Source organism: Lotus japonicus, chromosome 5, assembly GCF_012489685.1.
Source record: "Lotus japonicus ecotype B-129 chromosome 5, LjGifu_v1.2".
Lineage (NCBI taxonomy): Eukaryota > Viridiplantae > Streptophyta > Magnoliopsida > Fabales > Fabaceae > Lotus > Lotus japonicus.
Genome location: NC_080045.1, coordinates 49,533,308 through 49,558,757, shown reverse-complemented (window position 1 = coordinate 49,558,757; position 25,450 = coordinate 49,533,308). Strand labels below are relative to the sequence as shown.

Below are 25,450 nucleotides of genomic sequence, written 5' to 3'. Positions count from 1 at the left end.
AATGAATTATGTACGCACTGATATGTTTCACTTTCGCTGAATGAAAAGAAGACATATGTCTCATAACTTGGAAAATGTTAAACACATTACTGTAAAGGTTTGGGTATACATGGAATAAAATATTATAAGTATGGTTAAATGGGTAATTATGTATGTCAAAATTTAAATAAATAAATACTTTCGGTTTGGTTTGGATCGGTACGATTTAGAACATGTGAACTGAAAACCAATCCGATCCATTAGCGTAAATATTGGTTTTTGCGATTTTCGATTTTTCAGTTTTTGGTTTTTTTGGATCGATTTGAGCGGTTTTAATTGGTTTGGTTCGGTTATGAACACCCCTATTTCATGATCCTATTATTTACTTATTCATCCATTTTTTATTCACCATCATATATTGTTTCACCCCTTTTTTAAATCATGAAGGGGAAAGACGAACATCCTTCAATTTATCTGCTTGGATTGATAAAATGAATTTTTCCTCCATCGTCCCTGGTAGGCGGTGGTTATCAAAGGTATGATGGAAGAGCCAAAGACAAAAAAGGGGAACGAGTTCAAACTTAAAAGTAATAGTCACATGAGAGTTTATTCAAAAATAAGAGAAGCCTTTGGATCTAAATAATTTTCGTAAATTATCTATTATTTTGGTTTATTTAATCTGGCGATTTTGTCCTATGATTTGATTTGAGTTTTATTAAGTGGGGTTTCATTTTGTTGTTACATGTTTTTTTTGTCCTTTGGCCGCCAGTCACCACGGGGGAAAAGGGCCCCACGTGACTAATCTGACTCGGGATACGGTAGTGATGTCCCTACCACAAATGTATTATATTTTCCCTTAGAGCATCTCCAATGTAAGGTTGCTAGTTGGGTTGCTTAAGCACTATTTTTGTGGGCCCAAATTGCCACATAGGATTTTAGCAACTCATAAGCAACCCATGCTGATTTTGCTCCAATGCAAGGGTGCTTATTTTACTTTTAGTAGGGTCCCACTGTACTTCTTATATTTATATTTTTTATTTCACATTTAAATTTAAAAATTAATTCAATGTAACTGATTACTTTCTTTTTGAAAATATAACTGATTACTTAACCACTAATTAATCATCTTATCAACTAATTTATTAATTAAATATTTTTTCTTTCTTTTTAAGGGCCAAACGAATCCTCAGCCCACCACTTTAATTTTTTTTGCTTTGAATTTTTTTTCCTCATATTGGGTCAAACAGTTATATTTTGCACAAAAACGACAAGTAATATTGAATTAATCGCCCTCAAAACGACAATCTCACTCAATCTCTCTCACACATTTCTTTTAAAAACAACATTTACTCTCTTCTCACCAAACGCATTCACCCCTCTCACCATTCTCGAAGGTTCTGTTCTCTCTCACTCTCCATCCATCCATTCAACCGCATACTCTCTTCTCACTGTCTCTCTCGAAGCTTCTTTCCCTCTTACTCTGGTCGAAAGCTTCTTTCCCTCTTCCTCTGCTCTGATCCACCTTCACTCACTGAGAAAACCACTTCCTCTGCTCTGAGAAACCGCCGCCCTCCCTCTTCCTCTCCTCTTCAAACCGCCGATCGAAGCCTCTCTTCCACTCCTCTCAAACCCAGATCGAAGAGGGCGCCATAAACCTAGTTCCCTCTCCTTCCTTTCACTTCAGCCGTCTTGTTCAGAGGTCCAGATCAGAGGCATATCAGAGGTTCAGATCGGTGGTTCAGAGGTCAGATCGGTGGTTTCCACTGTCATTCCACTGCGATCGGAGTTTCATAGGTCAAGATCGGTGGTTTCCACCGCCATCAGAGGTTTCAGGACCAAATCGGTGACATGCAAGCACACAAAGCACCTCTATGCACGCGAATCAAAGACCGATCGAAGATTCCACGCCTGTAATTTCATTTTTTAATTTTTGTGGGTTTTAATTTTAATTTTTTGTGTTCAGTTGATTTACTGTAGAAGTGTAACAAAAAAATCGTTTCTGGAATTTGTTTCTGATTCAAGTCTGGGTTTTTTTATTTTTTTGGAATTTGTTTCTAATTTCATCTCATAATAAAGAAATTGATTCAAGTCTGGAATTTGTTTCTGATTCAAGTTTGGAATTTTTTTTTCTGATTCAAGTCTGGAATTTGCCTATTCTGCCTCTTCTCATTGATCATTGTTTCCCTCTTCTTTTTAACTGCAATCAGTTGTTGAATGAAAGAGAAAATATGATATTTATAATAAAAAGGAAGAAGGAAGGAAGCTAAGCAACGTTCCTTAACTTTGAGGGCTAAGCAACGCCAGCTCAGCCAGCTCCAACGCTTCCAAAAAATAAGCAATGCATCTTATTTTCTCCAACCAGGTTAAGCAACCTGCGTTGGAGTTGCTCTTAGAGGGGATCAAACCCGGGCCAGAATCCTAGGCGAAATCCTTTAAGGAAATGCACATTCACAAAACATTTTGAATCAAAATATATATATTATTATTAGTGTTATTGCTATTATAAATAGAAACATTGATATGAAAAATAATCAATCAAATATTAATAATTAAACATTTATTAAAAAATTAAATACTGATTTAATGCATATATAAAAATTTGAGTGAATTTAAGTCTTATAATTTAAAATATTTAGTTTTTTTCATATTTAAATAAGTAAAAATTTATAAGTAAAAAGTTGTGGTAGATTAATACACAATTATCACTATTAAGAACATATAGTTGAAACAATTGTTAAAATATATTTACTAAAAAGATACAAAACATAATATTACATGAAATTTAAATTGTAAATAACAAAAGTCACCCGTGCAGGGCACGGGTAATTCCGCTAGTATATATATATATATATATATATATATATATATATATATATATATAGCGCATCAAGTGAGAGCAATGTTTATAGTGAAAGATAAAAGCATTAAATCGTGACTGTTTGATCTAACATGAGTGCTTAAGATTAAATGTTAATTAATGATCATGTGACTTTTTAAAAAATTCACTTTTTTAAAAAAGTTACATGACTTTATGTTTTAATCTTGGCCGACCATTGATGTAAAATCATACGGTCACAATTTAATGCTATCATCTCTCACAATAAACATTGTTCTCACTTGATACGCTCTCATATATATGATTTAGAATATTAGAAAAATAATTTTCTTTTACCTTTATGGATTATGCTTTTCTCATTAGCTTGATGTGTTTTGTCTATAGATACTCTTCTTGTTTAGACAGAGATCGTGAATCCGTGGGCGGTGATTTAAATTAGCCTTAATTGGAGCAACTATGACAATATTTGTAACGATATTTATAGGACGAAGATATGTGGACAATGAAATTAAGTGAATTTGTATAGGACAAATTAATTGGAGCAGCTATGAGTTAGAAATCTAGTGGTCATTGAAATGCTAAGCATGATGCATATGGGCGGTTTTCATGGTTTTAGGATTGAAGACATCTATCTATACAAAAAGATGATAGAAAGTTAAAGGGAGAGAAACTGGGAATGACAAAGGGTTGTCTTGAGAACATAAATAATTTAAATTACATTAATACACCTGACCTCAATAACTTTTGTAAAAAAAAAGGATTGGATTCTTTTTTCTAAAAGAACGGTGTTGAATGTTAACTTACCACTTCTGAAAAATAAGTGAGAGTAAGTTAGAAAAAAATTTATAGATATAGAAAGAGAGAGACACACACGTGTGTATGTGTGGATAGTTATCTTTATTCTTGTCCTCAAATTATTCTCTGGAGGATTTTTGTCTTAGTCTTTATGATTATAGGGAAAAATTCAACTTTATTTAAAAATCCATGTTTAAGTTAATTTGTCTCTACTACAAGAAAGAAAATTTTCTTATATTGTTATGATATGAATGGGTATTTACAACGACCCAATCCTTGAGTTTATGGCTGCGCCTAGCGTGGGTCAGTTTGAAACTGACTCACTGTGGTGCAGTTACTATTACCCATCTAAATTACAAAATTGTCCAAACTTATTTTTCACTTTCCATCCTTCTCCTTTTCTTCCACCACCTCTCCCCATTTGTCTTCGGCAGCGGTGTTTTAAGCCACCGCTCCCCACCACCGTGGTGCCACAAGCATCTCCACTGATTGTTCCTCACCACGATGGAGAAAGGTAGATTTTGTTTGATGTTGCTGCTATTTTTTTGGAATTGAGGATAAAAGAATTGGGGATCTGCAACCCTAAACCCCAAATCTGGAACCGCCAAACACAGCAACAGCGCCGTCGCCGACGAGTCCCACCACTTCTACTGTGTCTCCTCCGACGTTGTCAACCACCTCGCGAATCACCGCAAAACGCCGCCTCCGCCGTCAAATGATAAGGAAATTGGGGATCTAGAGATAAAAAACCCTAAAAACCCAAATCCAGTACCACTACCATCACCAACATCCCTAAAACCCCAAATCTAGCACCACCATCATCACATTAAACTCTCCTTGAACAGAATCTGTCATCTCCGCTACCGGCAAAGGAAAGCTGCAACCTTTGTTTGTGGGGTTTGATGAGGGAGAGAGGATGACGGGAAGAGGATCTGCAACATGAAGAGAGTGAATCGTGATGGTGATCCGTGGGGATGTGGGATCATAGTATCATGGTTGATTCATCAAGATCTGCACATCGTGTTTTATCAGATTTGAGAAAATTGATGTTGGTGGGTCAAATCTGTTGAAAAATTGCTGAAGAAGGAAGAAGGGGAGTTTGGGAGTGGTGGTTGAGGTTAAAGAGTGGTGGCTTCTGTCATGGTGGTGGCGGCGGCACTGGCGAGTGGAGGTTGTGGCGGCAGCGGCGGAACTGAGGTGGAGAGGGAGGAAGAGCACAACAGAGCCAAACCAGTAAGGAAGGATGCAGAGAATAATTCAGGGGTGTTTTGGCCATTGCACCATTTTTATGTTTTGAATCTGAATCATTGAATAGTTTAAGATTAAATCCAACAGTCCTGATTAAAATGATCCACCATGGGTCAGTTCAAAACTGACCCACAGTAGGCAAAACCTGAGTTTATGTATTTTATATGCAATTCGCAAACCAGAAAGTGACACATCATTACCACCCAAAATTTCTGTTTTGTTGCAAGTTTGCAACAAAGCGACATTCTTTGGTCTAAGAAAACAAAAACTGAAAGAGAGAGTAGCAATAAAATAATGTATCGGTATTAGAAACTAAGGATAAAAGTCAATATTATATGCCCATCAAGTTGACAAGTTGGGGCATTGGGAATGTGGCACTAGCCAAAACTCATTTTCATTTTCTCTATAAATTGCCAGCATTAACTACTAGAACACATCACTTTTTTCTACTTGTACCTGTTCTATATTTCATCTTGACACATTAATTTGCTTCAATATCAAAGCTATTGAACTAATAGCTTTGGTTTTGTGAAACCCATACTATATAGAAATATACACCTTTATCTATAGTGGTACTATGGTTATGTAATTTTCATTCTCTGGCAAGTTACCAATGATAATTGTGCTTGCATTTTGCATGTTCATTCTTTTGAATATAAGTGGTTGTGAAGCTTCTCGCGTCTTGTTGAACAAAACTAGAGAGATCTTCATATCTATAGATCAAGTTAGAACCTACTTCATTCAGAACGGACTAGGCCAGACACCTTCTATGGGGTAACGTCTCTTTATTGTATAGTCAATTTTATGGTTGATCATTGTAAAAATTGGTCTATCCATAAACCATATTTTTACTTTGTTATATAATGTAATATATTATTTACAATATGTGCTTTCTGTATTGAAATGAAGGGAATTGTTATTCAGACCCCCCTCACCCCTATTTAGACCGAAAGAATTTTCTGAAACCCGAAATTACCCATTTCGAACGCACCTTTAAATTGCATGATGGTCGCAGTTTGAACCTCATTTTCCGAGTGCGACACTAACGCACACTGAGAGTGCGTTGTTGACGCACTTTGAGAGTGCGTTAAAAACGCACCGGCCATTGACCATGAGTCAACAACCGGTAAAACTCATTAAATAAGTCATTAAATGCGTTGTTACAACCTAAGTCACCGCAGCTCTATAAAAAGGCTTCCCAATCCTTCATTTTTCACACAAAATCTCTCTTCTTCCTCCCCTCCTCTTCTATGCTTTTCTTATGTCTTGTTTTTAGGCGGTTTTGAGTGGTTGGGGTCATGTAGATGTTATCCCCAACATTAGCAACTTTGAGTACTTTGAAGGTGAAATTTCAAATTCAGAGTGTCAAAGTTGCTAATGTAGGGGTGACCATCCTTGCTCATCCTTGCTTGTTCAAAGTACTCAAAGTTACTAAATAGAATAGGTACACGCTCCAATAGAAAATGCCCTCCGGCGTCTCCTTTTTTTGATGGAAACATCAAGGCTCACCCAGGCTCAGGTGGCTGCACTGGATCCATCCGGAATGCCGAGGAGCAGAAGACAATGAAGAGGATCACAGAAGCCAAGAAAGAGACCTGAAGAAGAAGAAGACTGCCTCTTCTTGGTTGTATCCCATATAGGGGTCATTGTACTTGTATATGTCAAGTACTAGAGTTAGGACTTAGGGTCTAGGGGTCATTGTACTTGTATGTTCGAAAATTTTGTAATGTATCATCAAAAAATTATGAATAAATACCTTTTCTTGGATATGGTTCTGTTCATCATGTTTCTGTTCAAGATCTGTTTCTGGTTTCAAGTTTCATAACATAAACAAAATCAAACTAGTCATTAAATTATTGATCCTTACCACAAGAGTTACTGCCACAGGACCTCTTGTTTCAGGAGGGGCCACAAAGCGGTGTGAGATTGACTTGTACCACTCAAAGTAGCGAGGCGTTGTCGTTGGAGTGTTAGTATGTTGTGCAGCCACGCAATGAGCCATGTTCTCAAACCTCTCATCAATATCCTCAATAGGGGGAATGTTTGCCGGTGGTAAATTGGGTTGATCCTGGAGCATATGGAACTGCCTTAACACACGCTCTGGCAGATATGGCCGGATGATGCCTGAATGCCGAATCCACCCACTGTAAAGATACTCCTGCTGAAAGGGTCAATCCACTCTATGCCCGTCATATGGAGTCCATATAACATTGTTATCCCTAAGGTCATCTAGGATTAGCCTCTTCGCATGCAGGTCCACAGTCCCTCTCTTGGTGACCCATTTGCAAGCTCGCGGGTCTTTCTCACTGTATATCCTGTTCAGGTTTCTATCAAACAATGAAGCAGGGAAGTGCTCAAATATCCATGCCTGTAATCAAATAATCATACATCAAAATGTGATACCTTAAATTACGTTAATTACAATTTAACTAAAATAAGAGTTGTAGAATCATACCTGAAACAGATTTAAGTATCCTCCAAGACTAGTGGTGCCGACCTTGGTGGCGTCCTTCAGCTGGTCATAAAGGAAAGCCAATGTCATGGCGCCCCATGCATATTCCCCAACCTTTTCCAAGTCCATAAACATCCCCAAATATGCAACATACACCTTGTTGTTTGTCTTCCCACAGAAGATCGTCATCCCCACCAAACGCAGCAAGAAGGCTCTAGCAGCTTTCTTGGTCTTTTCTTCCTTTGCCATGTCCTCAGCCACCTTCAACAACCATGTATAACGAGCATAAGGTCCTAAGGTCTTTCGGATCTCCTCTTCAGCATCTGCTTGTGTAACACCAAGCTGTTTATGCAATGCACTGGATGCATCCTCACGAGTCAGGACTGGGAGAGTGAAGAATTTTCCCTTCACAGGAATGTGTAGCAAAGAACTAACATCATCCAGTGTGATGGTCATCTCCCCAAATGACATATGGAAAGAGGATGTCTCCGGCTGCCATCTCTCCACAAACGCTGTTAGCATGGTCTTGTCAACAGAGGGAAGGTTGCATGTCAACAAAGGCAATAGACCAGCAGCCTCAACCCTTCCCTTTACATAAGTCGAAAAGCATTTTTTCACATCGTTATGCTTCTCCTTATCATTCCCAAGCATAGCATTCCCATGGTGGTAGGTTTTCAAGACACCCCTATCAAGCACTTCAGCAGGTTTCTTGTAATGCTTCCACACCTCCAGTGATATATGTTGCTTGAAGCTCTTCAGCAAGGTATTGTCATAAGGCCCCCCAGGAAAGAATATGTCATCATCATCATCTTCCTCACCTTGATCCGCTTGTGCATCCCCGTCCTCCTCCTCTTCCTCCTCCTCAGTAGAACCCTCCTCTTCTTCTTCAGCATAACTCTCCTCCTCTCCTTCACCAGAAACCTGTTCTGCATCAACCATATCATCATCAGGCTCATGTACTTGTTCAGGTTCAGGCTCCTGTACTGCACTGGCAGCAGTCGTTGCACTACCTGCACGCTTTTTACGGGTTGCCTCGTCACGCCTTTTACGTGCTTCTTCTTTCTTTTGTAGGGCAGCGACTTCACGAGCCTTACGTACCGATGCCGTGGGGGGGGGGATTCTCCTTTCATTGGCCGGTGGCACATTCAAATTCTTTGTTCTTGTCATATCTGAACCAACATTGGAAACATAAGACTCAAAACAGTACAAAAACATAGCATTGACGTTTTGACAGATAAGGGTCTATGACGCACTCTCAGGGTGCGTCTGTGTCGCCCCTTAAGGGTGCGTATCAAGCGCACCCTTAAGGTGCGTGCATTATAAACACACACCTTCAAGCTACGACACAGACGCATCTACAAGGTGCGATCAAAACCATAACATAATGGGTCGGGTCGCGTAACGAACCTGGGTTCCGGGAAGAATGTTGGGCTGTTGGCAGCAGAAGGTGGCGATGGGGGTGGCGGCGACTCCACACGGTTGCGGTGTCACTGGCGATGGCGGCGGTCGGCGGAGGCAATGGAGAATATGCGTGAGAGAGGGAGGGAGATTTTGAATGAGTGAAATGTGTTTGGGGGGGTTTCAGAAGTTTGAAGAAGTGGGAGAAGTGGGAGAAGGGGGGTGGGGGAGTTAGTGGGGAAAGTGGGAAGTTTTTTTTTAAACAGAGACATTTTAGACAATTCGCCAATTTTGAGGGGTCTGAATAAGAGTGGGAGGTCTGAATAACAATTCCCTGAAATGAATTTGCGTTTGTGAACCAAGTTAAAATTTTACTGTCCACAAATCCTGTCTTTTGTTACATTCACACAATTTACGTGACAAAAATATGGTTTAGCCATGAACTAATTAATTTACATTGCAAGTTTATATATACATATATATATATATATATATATTTGTGTGTGCGTTTTTTTTAATAAAAATCCTATTATAGCTGAAACACTTCATTTTCATCTTCTATAAACTCTTACAAAATTTTCTTAACATTCTGTTTTTCTTTATTTCTAACGATTGTGTGGGTTATCGAGATCGGTATTTAGTCAAAGTATATATATGATCACTGCTTTTATCGTCGAGTCAGATGCTCAGGAAGTGGTCCAGCTCCTTCTTTCCCAGGAGATAGCAGGTCATCGTTTATGAATGCTGGGCCTCTGAAATTCTCCGGCTCCAGGCTGATCATGGTGGCATCACCTTCCAGCACACCCCGCATGAAACCAATAACTTGGCAGATTATTTGGCGAAAATTGGTTTGGATCTCCAATATGGGGAACATTGTTTCGACTCTCCATTTGGAGAATGCCATAACTTGCTGCTTCAGGATTGTGGTCCTCGTCCTCACCATGATGGTGTTCCTGTTCTTCCTTAGCCCTGTGGTTTCTTTAGTCACTCACTGTAACCAAAAAAAAAATTTAGTCCATTATTTTATTTATTATTTTCCTCTAAAATTAATCTCTCAATTTAGAGTAAAATTCACATTATTTTAAAGTTAAATTCATGAAAGTGTATATATGATCAGGTGGAATAGCTGGAACCGATTCGGATGTGATATCAATGAAAGCTTAATTCGAGAAACCAGTATGTTCATTACTAGAATATTGTTCTAGGAATGAACATTGAGGATAGGTATAGTACCTGGAGTGTGGAGAATTGTGCTAGAGAGGGAATGAGAATGAGAGAGAGAATGCTGAATTTCATGCGTAATTTCATAAAATGAGCCAAGAGTCCCTTACAATTGGTAACTACCTCCTATTTATAGAGTTTGGGTACTACATACTGGGCCAATTGGGCCTTCGAAGCTGAGGCCCAACTTAAGGCTAGGCCCTCGCCTCGGGGCGGGCTACACACTGGGTGTTGCCCCTCTAGGGGCTCGCCCAGTCCACTAGTCCACAAGACACCGAGCTCGAAGTATGAGAGCTAAGTGTGTCTTTTAAATGCCTTTACACGCATCCTATAGTACACTGGGATCTAAGCTGCCAACATGGCTTGAGAAAAAAGGAAGTAAATTACGTCGCCAACATGGCGTAAGCTAAAGGAAACACGCATTTTTTGGTTTTGGCGAACAACCTAAACCGGCAAGTCCACAAGTCCACAAGTCCACAAGCGGCGAGAACGACCGTTCCGTACTAGCGACTGGTTGGAGTAGGTGAACGATCGTTCGCCGGCGAGAAAGGTGGCAAGCAATGATCAGGTACTGATCTCCCAAGCGTCGGCTGACAAAGTCCCTGGCGAGTGACTAAACTTTAATGCTGGTATTACTTGTCAGGCGATGGCGTTTGGTTCCTATGGTGGCGAGGCCTTTCGCGCTTCCTCTTATTTCAAAACCCTTTCAAATTCCTAACTGCCCCCTGTGACGCGTCAGTTACATCAGTTTTCCTCTTTCTCCGAAACCGTCAATTCACTTTTCATAACTGTCCCATCGTGCGCAATAACTCCCCATTACACGCGACCCACTTCCCAAAAAGCATCATGACTTCCAACCTTCCACACGCGTCCAACACGCGTCACCCTTCCAGCTTTCCCCCTTTTCCAATAAAAACCCTTCTTCCCTACAATCACCCCTTTCCGAGACCTCTCTTCACTTCCCTGATCGCTTACCAAACTCCCTCTGTCAACTTCCGCTCTGGAGCCGTCGCTTATCACCCTTTCCGCTACCCACTCTTCACATCCTTCTCCGGTGAGTCCTACTGCTCTTATCTCTGCATCATATATATACTCATCTTTTCCTTTCTCCCATTTCACTGTCTAAAATGGCTTCAAACCCTAACTCCCCTAATCACCCCTCCCCTAACTCCCCTAGCCACTCCTCTTCCTCTTCCGGGAGCGACCCTGACTCCACCGCAGCTGGCGGCCTCCGCTTAGAGGTCCCGGAGATCCCTCCTTACCGATTAAAAACCTTCGCCACTCTGCCCCTTCCAGTCCAAAGAGCCCACACCCACGAAGCTATAGACCAACCTTCCATTTTCCAGGATAGTGACCTCATCGTGCAATTCGTGAGCACCCTGGGTGGTTTTTCTGACGATGATGAGTTTAACGCCAAACTCAGGATTTGGACCTGCAGTTCTGAGGACCGCCCCTGGCTTCATAAGCTCAACGGCGACGTAAAGAGATCCCACTTTTTCTTTGCGTACGAATACATGTTTGGCGAGCTTGGAGTCAGGCTTCCTTTTTCGCCCTTTGTCCAAACCGTCCTCCGCGACATCAACGCGGCTCCCTGTCAACTTCACCCCAACGCCTGGGCCTTCATCCGGTGTTTTGAAATTTTATGCGCCGCGGTTGGCACCGCCCCATCTCCCGCCAGCTTCTTCTACCTCTACGATGTTGACTCCAAGTCCATCAAAAATAGAGGATGGATCTCCTTAAAGGCCCGAGCCGGCCGGAAGTGTTTGTATCCCCATAAAAGCAACGCGAAGTCTTCCTTTGCCCGGAGGTACTTTCGTGTGGCGGTCCATCCCGCCTATCCAGAGGCTTTCACCCTCAGGGACGGGACTGCCCTTTTCCCTCTTTACTGGACGGAGAAGCCCAACGGGATCACCGATCCCCCAGAGGAATCTTTGTCTGCCAACGACAAAGCCTTCCTGAATCTCCTTGCTCCACTTCCCATCCTTGACTGCTCAACAGTCCTTGAAGGCGCTCGCCTCTCAAGGACTCCTAAATACCTAGGTCATCTATAACTTACTTTTATCATCGACATTTTCTTTTTCATCTTCTATGTTGTCATTGATCCTCTCTTTTTTTTATTGTTGCAGAAGATATGAACTTCACCAACGCCGAGCTCTTGAAAGCTCGTGAGAGGAAAATGGCTCGCTTTTCTCCAAAGTTCAACAACGAGGGCGATGGGAAGAAACGGGGCGGTGCTGAGAGCCAAGCCGAGGGCGCCCAAGCCCCCAAAAGGAGGAAATTGGTCAATGTCCCCTCTGCCGCCGGCTCCTCCAACCCCGGCGCTCAGCCCACAACTGCCGTTGCGCCTAAAGGCAAAAAGGTTGCTAAAGCCTCCACCGCCACGACCACCGAGTTCACCACCGTTCCAGTCCCCAATTCCGCTACCGCGGGCGCGGCCACCGCAGTCGTCGCCCAGTCCACTACTGTAGGCGCCACAGCCGCCCCGCCGGTGCCACAACAACCTCTGGTGATCAGTCACCAGCCGCTGACACAACCGCCAACATTTCTCAACCCTCAGCTGTTGAGAAGCTTGTCGCCGTCAATGCCACAAAAGCTGCCGCTTCCTCCGGTGCTCCTGCTGGGGAGAAAGAAAAAGAAAATGAAACCCCCAAGTCTCCCCTCCGCCAAGACGCACCTCCTAGCCCGCCCCCAACGAACGATGGGCGCCAAATGCCTTCCCCACCTCATCAAGAGGAAAGATCCTCTCTTGACGCTGCTACTACTTCGGAAGCAGCCCGGATTGAGCAAGCTCCTGTTCCCGGGGGCGGTTCTTCAAGCTATTACAATATGCTTCCCAACGCCATTGAACCTTCAGAATTCTTACTTACCGGCCTCAACCGTGACGCCATAGAAAAAGAAGTTCTGAGTCGAGGCATTAATGAGACCAAGGAGGAGACTCTTGCTTGTCTCCTACGCGCTGGGTGCATCTTTGCCCACGCGTTTGAAAAGTTCAACGCCGCCGCCGCTGAAGCTGAGAGGTTGAGGGCTGAGAACGCCAAACACCAGGAAGACACCGCCGGCTGGAAGAAGCGCTTTGACAAACTGTTGGAACAAGCGGGAAAAGAAAAAGTCCAGGCCGACAAGTTGATTGGTACGGCGGGAATCAAAATCGGTGAGCTGGAAAACAATCTGGAACTAATGAAGGAAGAAGCGGATGGTCTCGATGCAAGCCTCCAGGCTTGCAAAAAGGAAAAAACCCAAGTTGAGAAGGACTTGGTTGCCAGAAGCGAGGCGCTGGCCGCTAAGGAGTCGCAACTCGACGCATTACGCGTTGAGCTGGAGTCAGTGAGAAAGGCGCTGGCGGAGCAAGAGAAAAAATCTGCTGAGTCTTTGGCTTCGGCGAAGGCTGACCTGGAGGCTGCGGTGCGAACTGCATCTGAAGAAATCAAAAAGGCGGACGAGGTCCATGGCGCTGCTCTCGCCGCGAAAGATTCCGACATTACCTCCCACCTTGCAAAGATTAAAGAGCTAGAGGGCGAGCTGGCGGTGGAGAAAGCCAAAGCCGCTGAGGCGAGGGAACAAGCCGCTGACATTGCCTATGACAATCGTGAGCGCGGCTTCTACCTCGCCAAAGACCAGGCCCAACATTTGTTCCCGAACCTTGACTTTAGCGTCATGGGGGTAATGAAAGAGATCACCACTGAAGGACTGGTTGGTCCCGATGATCCTCCCCTGATTGACCAACACCTCTGGACCGCCACTGAAGAAGAAGAGGAAGAAACAGGAGAAAAAGAAAGAAATAATGATTAATGTAATTTTAATTTTTACTTAGCCTTTACCGCCTTCTGTAATGCACTTTTCTGCCATCTCCATATATAAGCAAACTTCCGCCATTACTCTTATATCGCCTTTTTTGTTGAATGACTGCTTTCGCCGTAAATTGTTCGATCATCACTTCGCGAATCGCCACATTCTTGAGAGTGGATTCATAGCTTTAAACGCCCTGACGCCCGGAGTAATAAAATACTCAACGTCCTGAGTGACTAAGCACTCGCCTTCCACCTTATTCATTCGCCGACCTTATATCCTGCGCTATTTTTCACGCGTCATGTGATTAAATTACGCCTAACGATTTTGTGCGTTAATTTTAACTAGGGCTTGTTGCTTGGTATTTCTCCACCAAGACTTTAAACATTCTCCACAAAGGGATAAATGGCCTCCATTCTTGAGGGCTTCGCCCGGGGCTTTGCCCGCTCGGGGCTTACTATGCTTGGTTCCCAATGGCCATTTGGGGGTCCCAAGACTTTTGCCTAGTTAACGGCGCTCGTCGTATTCTGGCGAGACTTACCCGGCACATCGTTTACGGGACCGGCGATCACGTCAGACTTTCCGGGGGGCGATTCCCAGGCGTCAAAGGCCATTTGTGGAATCGCCACCACCTTCAGGGTTCCAGCAAGCCCCTTTGGGGATCAAGCTTGTCCCACCTAGTGATCGCCGTAATTCTTTGTGTCGATCGGCAATTCCGATCGTCAGGGAATCCCTGGAATTTTTAGACACGAATTTCATGAATTTTCGTTTTATGGATGATGCGTCTCATTAAAAAACTCCTTTCGGAGAAAAAGAGTACGCTTTTGTTACAATGGAGAGTTCCGAGGTACATTGAAAACATGAACATCTATCTTTGGCGAATACACTGTGCTCACGATCAACTGTAATAATAACGCAGGCTCAAACCGTTGAACGACCTGGGTAGTCGCCTTCCATCGAGCTCCTCCAAGTGATAGGCCCCTGTACCAAGAACTTTGATAATGCGGTAAGGACCTTCCCAGTTCGGAGTCAACTTGTTTCCCGGGGCTCCTGACCGCCACTTTAGGACCAGATCGCCAACCTGCATATCTCGAACGCGAACCCTACTATTGTACTTGGCGGCCACGCGCTGCTTCATCGCCGTTTCTCGAATGTGCGCCTCGTCACGTGTTTCAGACAGGAGATCCAACTCCACCGCCATATTGGTTTGATTCTCCCCTTCAAAATCTGGCTGGGTTCGCCATGTGAAATTGTCAATTTCCACCGGCAACATGGCATCTACCCCATAGGTCATTCTAAAGGGGGTTTCTCTTGTAGTAGATTGCACGGTGGTGTTGTACGACCATAGTACCACTGGGAGTTCATCCAGCCAGGCTCCCTTAGCTTCCTCAAGCCGTCGCCTTAGTCCATGCAGAATTACCCTGTTCGCAGATTCTACTTGCCCGTTCGTTTGCGGATGCTCCACAGAGGCGAATCTCATCTGTATACCCATTTCTTTGCAAAATTCCCTTGTTTGGTTGCTTGAAAACGGGGTCCCATTGTCAGATACGATCGCCCTTGGGATCCCAAACCTACAAACGATACGTCTCCAATAAAAGTTGACTATCTTTGCAGAGGTTATTTTGGCCAGGGGTTCGGCTTTAATCCATTTAGTGAAGTAGTCCACCGCTACCAATATAAACTTCATTTGCGACCTGGCGGTCGGAAAAGGTCCTACCAAGTCCACACCCCACATGGCGAAAGGCCATGGGGCGCTCATCGTTACCAGCTCTTTTGGCGGTGCCTTAGACAAATCAGCAAACACTTGACATTTTTTGCACCGCTTCACAAAGTCCATACAATCTTTCCTGAGGGTGGGCCAGTAGAATCCCGCCCTTAACATCTTGCAAGCCAAAGATCTTCCCCCAATGTGGCTTGCACACACCCCTTCATGCACTTCAGACATTATCGCTTCGTATTTTTCCGGCGGTACACAATTTAGCAATGGCGTCGAAAAACCACGGCGATACAAGTGTCCATCAATGAGAGTATAGTGGCTCGCCTCTCGCCGTTGTTCCTTCGTGCATTGCTCTACTTCCGCTGGGTCTCCCGCCAAGATAGACAATATGGGTCCCATCCACGTCGCCCCTCTGTTCACACATGCCATCCTGAATCACACTTTTGTTGTTGCCGGGCTTCCGCGTACTCGCCAATTTGGCCAACGCGTCGGCTCGCTGGTTTTCTGCCCGAGGAACATACTCTACTACAACTTCCTGAAAAAGCGTCATCAAATACCGCACTCGCTCGAGGTACTTGATCAGATTGGGATCCTTGACCTGGAAAGTTCCCTTTACTTGATTCTCTACCAACTGCGAGTCTGTTCTTATCAACAAACTTCCAATCTTTACTTCCCGTGCCAACTTCAATCCGGCGATGAGAGCTTCATATTCTGCCTGGTTGTTTGTTGCTTTGAACTCGAATTTCAGCGATTGCTCCAATACTAGATCCCCCGGTCCTTCTAACGTTATTCCCGCGCCACTGCCGCTACTATTGGAGGATCCATCTACAAAGAGTGTCCACTGAGTGTCCACTCTTTCAAACCGGTCTGGGGTCAACTCGACCAAAAAATCAGTCAGTGACTGTGCGCCAACCGTGCCCCGCTTATCATATTGCAACCCATACTCAGATAATTCAACCGACCAGGCGACCAATCTACCTGACAAATCCGGTTTTTGTAACACTTGTCTCAAGGGAAAATCCGTCCGCACCTTCACTGGAAAACTCTGAAAATAAGGTCTCAACCGCCGGGCGGTGACAAGGACCGCCAGCGCCGCCTTCTCAATTTTCTGGTATCTGACCTCTGCGCCCTGGAGTGTGTGACTAACAAAATAAACAATTCGATGCTCGCCATCTATCTCCTGCAATATCACAGAACTCAGAGCACTATCACTCACAGCCAAATACAAATGCAGCGGGTGTCCCTGTATTGGCTTTGACAAGATTGGCGGTGATGACAGGAGTTCCTTGAGGCGAACACATTCTTCTTCACACTCCACCGTCCACTCAAATGCAACATTTTTGCGAAGACACTTGAAAAAAGGGAAAGATCTGTCACCAGACTTAGGAAGAAACCGAGATAAAGCTGTTATTCGCCCTGTCAAACGTTGGACCTCTTTCACATTAGAGGGGCTTTTCATCTGCTGAATCGCCTTGCACTTATCTGGGTTTATCTCTATTCCTCTGGATGTGATCATGAATCCTAAAAACTTGCCCCCTTGAACACCAAAAGAGCATTTCTCCGGGTTGAGGCGCATATTGTGCTTCCTTATCTCGCCAAATGCTTCTTCCAGATCCTGATGATGGTCCAAACCATGTACTGACTTAACAATCATATCATCAACATAGACTTCCATGTTTCTTCCCACCTGCCCAGCAAAAACCCTATCCATCAACCTTTGGTAGGTCGCCCCAGCATTCTTCAATCCAAACGGCATGGTGCGATAGCAATAATTGACTCTGGCGGTCATGAAAGCCGTTTTGTCCTCGTCCGCCGGGTGCATGCGGATTTGATGATAACCAGAATAAGCATCCATCATGCTAAGTAGTTCGCTGCCCGAGGCACCATCAACGAGACCATCAATATTGGGAAGGGGATACAAATCCTTTGGGCATGCTTTGTTTAAGTCTGTGTAATCCACGCACATTCGCCATTTTCCATTCGCCTTTTTCACCATCACGACGTTCGCCAACCACGTCGGATATTTCACCTCTCTGATGAATTCTGCCGCCAGCAACTTGTCAACCTCTTGTTGAACCGTTTTTCCCTTGTCTCCGCCCAAGCGCCGCCTGAGTTGTGAAACTGGCTTGACACTTGGATTCAATGCTAATCGATGGCAGATGAAGTTTGGGTCAATTCCGGGCATGTCCTTGCAGCTCCAAGCAAACAAATCTAAGTTTTCGCTTAGCAACTTTGACAGGCGAGTCTCCTGTTCGTCCGTCAATCTAGTCCCAATCTTCAGAGTGCGATCACCAAACTTTAGCGCCTTTGTTTCCTCAATTGGCGTGGGTCTGTTCACTCGCCCCTCGCCACGTGGGTCAAGATCTTCATCCGAAGTTTCAATTTCATAACATCTGTGCCCAACCAACGCACTCTTCTTGCCATACAAGTTGAGGCAATTGTTATAACATTCCCTCGCCAATTTCTGGTCCACCTTCAGCCTGCCAACCTTGTCGTTGCTTAGTGGGTACTTGACCGCCAAGTGGGCTGTTGAAATCACAGCACAGAGGCGATTCAATGTATTTCGTCCAATGATGACGTTGTAAGATGCCACCACCTGGAGAACCAGATACCTTACCTTCAAAACCCTGGCACACTCATCTTCCCCGAATATTGTGTCTAGATCAATGAACCCTCGCACCATTACTTGCTCACCGGCAAAACCTACCAAGGTTCCCGCATATGGGGTCAGATCATTGTCAGTCAGGCCCAACTTGTCAAATGCGTCTCCATAGATAATATCAGCCGAACTACCCTGATCCAGGAGTACCCTTCTAACATTGAAACTATTCATCCTTAATTGCACTACTATTGGGTCATCCTTGTGAGGCTTTATCCCCTCAAAATCTGCCATCGAGATTGTTATGTCAGGATGCACGAATCCGAAAGCAACTTCATGAACTGAATTGACTGCACGAACATGGCGTTTCCGTGCCGCATGGGTATCACCACCACCGCCGAATCCTCCGGCGATGGTGTTTATGGTCCCTACGGGCGGTCCTGAGTGTTGAACGAACGTGTCATCAGCCCCCTTTGTGGCGATAGCCGCTGATTCTTGCTTTTTCTTGCCCTTAGTGTCCGTTCGCTCCTCCTCTCGCTTATGCGTTTTGTTGTGATCGCCGTTGTTGCGCCACTGGCCTTGGCGATTTCCTTGATATCCCGCCTTTATCAACTTATCAATTTCCCGTTGCAAAGTCCAGCAGTCATCCGTGTCGTGCCCGGCGGACCGATGGTATTCACACCACTTCTTGGGATTGGCGTCCCGTGGTTGATATTTTGGAGCCTCTGGCTCATCCACTAGATTTGCACCCCTTGCTTCGCGGAGTATATCCTTTAAATCTGTGTTCATCACCATGTCAGCTTCCTCCCGCTGGCGATGAGACTTAGATTGCCATGGCCGGCGCTGTTCATAATCATCACGCCATGGATACAACTGCTCCTTGGTCGGCCTCAATACCGCCTTCCCTTTATCTTGTCTTTGCTGCTTGCCATCCCCCTTGTCTTCGCCGTTCTTATCTTTTTTTGCGCGCTTGGGTGACGTGTCGCCTTTTTCCAGTTTCGCGCGCTTTCTATTGAAAGCATTGTCTTCCTCGTCAAGAATATAAGTGCTAGCGCGAGCACGCATCTCTTCCATCGAACGTGCTGGCTTGCGTGTCAACTTGCTGTTCAACCCTCCCGGTAACAAACCATTTTTGAATGCTAGAGCACAGGCTCGAGGTTCTTCGTCCTCTACCTTGACCGATGCAGCGCTGTACCTTGCCATGTATTCCTTCAGTGACTCTCCTTCTTGTTGGCGAATGTTGTATCGGTCATTGATCGTCACCGGTTGATTCTTATTCGCCGAGAATTGCACTAGAAACTTGGATGAGAAGTCTCTGAAATTCGAAATCGATCCGCGCGGCAAAGTCGTGAACCATGCCATCGCCGTCGATTTGAACGTTGATGGAAACATCCTACACTTCACCGCATCTGATGCCGCAATTATCACCATCTTCGTGTTGAAATACAGAAGATGATCTTTCGGATCAGAATCTCCACTGTAAGAATCCAGAACTAACGTTTTCATATTATCTGGAATTGCCACGCTCTCAACGTCCTCCGAGAACGGACGGAACTCAGCTACGGAATCCGCTTCCCTGCTTCCATCATCTTGTTGCCCGCGGCGGTAGAAATCCAACTGAGCTTGCAGATGTTCATTCCGCTGCTGAATGTTTCCAATGCTGCGCATCATATGGCGCCATTGTTCCTGTGTCACCGCCGGTTGTTGCTCTGGAGTAGGTGAATTTTCTGGTGAGCGCTCCAGAGATCCGACCTGCGAAGGCGATGGAGGAGGTGGTGGTGGTGATGGAGGAGGAGAAGGCGGCTGTACTCCCGCCGTTCGTATCGGAGAATCCAGGACAACTCGATGAGGCCGCCGAGGCGGCGAAATTCGCTGTCGCACTGGTGAATGATGTTGTCTCCTGCGTCGCGTCTCCATCTAAACCAGGAATGACGCAAACTCGATCGAAAAACGAACGCCGGTCACAGAATCAGAATAGGAAAACTCGAGAACTGCATAATCGTAATCAGAGATAGCTTCTTGCACAATCAATCCACGTGAATGTGATTCCCTCTAGGGGCTCGCCCAGTCCAAATATCATACTATATGCACTTGAAACTCACCAATAATTGGTGATTTTATTTACGAATTTATGCATTTATAAGTTAGCTAATCTTGATTTCAAATATAATTTTTTATTGTTTTAGCTGATGCAATGGTGTCAACCGGCCTTGTAGCCTTGGGCTACAAATATATTAATTTAGGTAAAAATATTAAAAATTTCTATGTCACTCTTTATTTCTATTTGTCCCCAATATAGATCGTATTATTTATGGATGTCTCATTGAGTACGAGAAATACAAATACAAAAATAATTTTGTTAAGTTTTGTGTAAAGTAAAAGAAATATATGAATAAATATTGCCTAGTAATTTTTTAAGACTAATATATCCATACAATAAATGAAAAGCATATTGGATAAAGGTACCATTTTTTCCTTTAATAAATAAAATATATTTTTCTGTCAACTAGCAAAGAAATAATTTGAATTTTTTTGTGTGACTTTTTAGATGACTGTTGGGCTGAACTTAATCGAGACCATCAAGTAAGTAGTATCAATGCCCTCGAATTATTTTCCTTCATATTTTTTTGTTTCTCTTGTAGTATATAATTAATGATACTGTGCCAAAAGAAATGAAAAATAAAACTTTCTTACTAAAAGAAGAATGTAAAAATGAAAAAAAAAATGCATGATGTCATCTACTACTTCTTATTCTTCAATTACTGTAGCTAAAAGACCTCCTATCGCGTGCCGACACGTGTCCAATTTCATTGAATCTCTTGCTTTTTTTTTTTTCGCTTTCGTTGCTCACCCAACGGCGTCGTTTCCACATCATGGTTTCCTTCGCCGTGTTCCTCACTCCCTCTACCTGCTCCTCCGTACCGTCCCATCTTCTTCTGATTTGGTGATTTATCTTTGATTTAGTTGTTCCTTCGCCGTGTTCCTCACTCCCTCTACCTGCTCCTCCGTACCGTCCCATCTTCTTCTGATTTGGTGATTTATCTTTGATTTAGCTGTAATTTCGTCTTAGCTTTGATTTTTTTACTAACTTCTCACGAATCTACCCGTCGAGACTGACATTCTGATTGAGCAGCTCATACTTACTTTCGCCGCCGGTTGAAGATAGTGTGTCCGTCGTTTATTGTAGAACCAATCAGCTATATACATCTCAATTTTTCAACTGTTATCTGTCATTCCTCCCCATGAGTTCCCCAACTATCATGGTTGATTACATCCGGAAGGTTTGAATCACCTATGAAATGGTCAGTATCAATCCAAATCCTCATTAATTTTGGTCATTTTCTTGGATAAACTTCGTACTACCCATCTTTTTATGACTGTTGTTTATTATTTTTTTTGAGATTTCAATGAGCTGTGTTTGAATGAGTACTGATTCATATTTTGGCTATAAATACCCCATTTGTGCACTATCAGTATCACCATTCCCAAATCCGAAACTTCCTGCTAGAAATCCTATATTCTGGGTTTATTTTGATTTTTATTTTATTCTAACTGCCGTGATGAATTCCATTAGAAGTTTATGTCCTGGTAGAGAAGCATGGAGGATCAGAGCAAGGGTTGTAAGGAAGTGGGAGATGGCACCTACTGCTGATCCTTCTAAACCTTATGCTATCCAACTTGTCTTGATTGATTCTGAGGTATTTAAATAATTTGTTATTTTTATGTTAATTTTTCCTTCAACAAAATCATGATGATGCTGTATTGAACTAAGTTTTTGATTAATTTTCAGGGTAATAAAATTGAGGCAAATATCAAGAAGTATTTGATGAGCAAATTCGAGAGGGAAATTGTTGAAGGAAATGTATACAAGGTGAATTGTTTCTCTGTTGTGGACAATAATGGGGAATATCGTGCTACTGATCATGAGTACAAGATTATATTCAATAGTAAGACAAAGCTTCAAATTGATCAGTGTGATACCATTCCTATGCTTGGTTTATCATTCAAGGATACATCAGAAGTTAAGATGACTATGGGGGAGTCTGATTTCTTGATAGGTCAGTTTGCATCATTTGCGTTTTTTTCCCAGTTTATTTCCTGAATTGAAACTTTCTATGTCTTTTTTAATTTATATGGGAAATATGAAATTAATTAAACGATGTTTTTAAAATATGTGTTTGTAGATATTATTGGATTTGTCACAGGTGTGTCTGAAGAGCAACAATTTCCAAAGTCTGGAAGGGTTACTAGCACAAACACTGAATTCAAGCTTTATTTCCATTCATACACCAAAATCTTGCCTTCTGTTGATCACAACATTCCACGGAATGGATGGGATTTTTTCCGGATGGACCATATCAATTACTATGGGAATACATTTGGATACTTAGTAGGTAATACTCCCTAGGCATTCAAAAATTTCTATTTGTCTATACCTCTCATCCATATACTATTATGAACTAACATTGATTTTCTCTTTTTTGTTATGGTTTTTGATCCATGTAGATGTCATTGGCATTTTGACTGCTGCTTCTTCTGAAAAAGTTTTCAACAAGGATAATAGGATATATAATTCTATGGATATCCACCTTTTGGATAAAAGGTATTTTATTTTTGTAGTCTACGAAATGTATAATTTCAATACTCCTTTCTTTATACTATACTTTATTCTCCAAACTGATCAGCCTCATTTTTTTTTGTAGTGGCATGATCAAATGTTTCTTGGTTGGTGATATAGTTGACATCATTTCTGAGTATCTATGTTCTAACTGGGTTAGCAAACCTGTTGTTGGACTGCGTTTTGTTGAAGTCAAGAGGAACCATGGTTTTCCTATTTTCAAACTTTAACATAATTGTCTTTACTCTGCAATCTCATTTCTCACAATTTGGAAATGTTGTTTAGGTGTCATTCAAATACATGTTGTTCCTTATGTATCTAAGATCCTGATAAATCACAATTTTGAAGAACATTGGCTGCTTGCTAATCGGTACTGTTTAATTTTATCATATCCATATATCAATGAAAGATCAATACTTTTGTTATGTGATATATCATTAGTCATTTCTTTTTATTCATTGAAGTAAACTCACATAGGTTAAATGTTCAACAGGTTTGATGGGATTAACTCGAACTTACATGTTGACTACATCTCAAAGGTTGATGAAAATATTGATATTCTTACAGAGATGGTTGACTTGCATCCCAAGAAAACAATCGTTGAACTCCTCTTAATGAAAGAGGTCATTATCTGTTAATACACTATACTTTTGACTTTTTTGCTGTTGATTTAAAGTAACTTATTCATATAAATTTCAGAATGGTATATTTGTCGTTCATGCTGGCATTGTCAATTTGCTGAAAGATACTCGGTGGTTCTATCCATCATGTGGGTGTTATACTGAACTTGAACGTGATCATGATGTTTATAGATGTAATCGCTGCTTTCGCACAATTGAAAAATTTATACACAGGTTAGTACATGTCCCTGCAGTCTGAATTATGAATTCTGAATTCTCTACTAGATGCATTTAATTTACATTAACCTTTACTAAGTTCAATTTCTAACACGTACATTACATTTTTCTCTGTAAAGATACTCTTTCAAAGTTCAAGTCTTTGATGGGGTTGAAAGTTGTTTCTTTCTACTCAAAGATCGTGAGGCAATGGAACTTATTAACATATCATGTGAAGAACTCATGAATTCAAACGAGGTTAATGAAATCTAATTTCATCATTTTATCCTATATAACTTCATTTCTTTCATATTATTATGTCCCTTAGTTACTGACATGAACTTAGAATTTTTTTTTTAAGGACCAACTTCTTGGTGATTATCCTGCAGAACTTCAAGATAAGATATTAGGCAAAGAGTTATTGTTTAAGATACGTGCTGGTTGTGGCATGACGTACAACGGCCAAGAAATTTATGAGGTACTGATGATTTCCGATGATAATGATATAATGCGAAGCTTTCATTCTGAAAAGATGTTCATGACACCTTTAAAGGTATAATTTAATGTCTTATTTATCAGCCACTATATATTTCTTTATATCAGTCTTTAAGTCATATTTATCTGAATTTAACAATCTATATTTGTAATCCATTCTTCTAATTTTACTGTCTACCGCCTGTTATTCATTAGGCCAAATTGGCTCCTCCATTCACGCAACTGGAGGATGTTCATGACACTACAAAGTTTGACGAAAAGAATGTTGCCAATCCAAAGTATATGTGTGCTTCTTCTGTTAAATTTAATGTTGGTCAGAGTTCAACTGTAGATGTTGCTCAGAGTTCTACCACTACTATTATCCATGACTCTTTCAACAGGAAGCTTGAGGCAGAATTTGAGCAATTTGTCTCTGAAGAAGAAGAATTTGAAATTTCCCCCACTCAAGTTGCAACTAGGACTCAATCAGTAGATGTAATGAACTTAACAAAGATGAAGGAGGATACTGAAATTACATATAAAGAACTTATTGATTTATCCAAAGTTATTGATGTTGAGGTTACATCTATTCACAATGTTGAAGATCTGGAGGGTTGGGAAGTTGTTGATTTGCCTGCATTATAGATTAGTGTCTTTTATGTGTTTAGTATTTTCATATTATGTCATTTTGTTTAATATAGTAGGACTCTTATTAGTCTATTATGTGAACTCCCAATAGTATGTGCTTACATTGGACTATGTTATGGAAGAGTCCCTGCAGTATTGTTTGTTATTGTACTACTTTTTTATTTTGTTCAAATCTATCTAATGAAGAATATATTATTATATTTTGTTAATCCTACTATTCGTTCATTAGTTACATAGATTTATGCCTTTAAAATATGGTATATGTTAAATCATTTTCTAATTTTTAATTTATTCAGAATACAATACACCTGTCAACTATATCAGTCATCAAATTTATATGACTCCTATTCATGTAGCATGAATTTATATACTGATCCTTTTAAGGCCAAAATAATTAATGTCACTATATAGCACCATGTTTCACACTTATTCTCTTAGATCCTATAACAGTTTCTTTTGCAAGTAAAATCGCTTTAATAGATTACATAGCCATGTCCTATTTAATCACTAACAAAATTTTTTCTACTATATATATTGAGCAACGACCAAGAATATGTCATTCCTTTAACTCTTCAAATGCACACAGTGGTTTACATGTTTCAAAATATAGAACCATCTCCCTTGGGCTTTACAACTGCAGCCGGATGCTTAGAGACCACCACCCTACTATTTGCTTCTTAAATTTAATACATTGTAGTTCACTCTCTAACACTTAACATCAAGCCTGCTTCTTTGCTAAAAGTTAAAAATAGTTCATCTAAATTATTACAGTTTATAGAGTTCTTCATATTAGAGCTGTATTGAAATAGTTATGCATTTATGGTATACTGTATTGAAATACAA

The 25,450-nt window shown here is 41.9% G+C and overlaps 1 protein-coding gene across 1 annotated transcript; it reads right to left on the bottom strand.

Annotated features, from left to right (window-relative positions):
* Positions 1–7,028: 7,028 nt before the first annotated feature.
* LOC130719705 (protein MAIN-LIKE 2-like) lies at positions 7,029–9,651 on the bottom strand. The gene is made up of 4 exons (XM_057570318.1): positions 9,501–9,651; positions 8,232–8,479; positions 7,314–8,063; positions 7,029–7,226 (listed from the first exon to the last, which is right to left on the bottom strand). The coding sequence occupies exons 1-4, from the start codon at positions 9,649–9,651 to the stop codon at positions 7,029–7,031; spliced, it is 1,347 nt and encodes a 448-aa protein (XP_057426301.1).
* Positions 9,652–25,450: the final 15,799 nt, after the last annotated feature.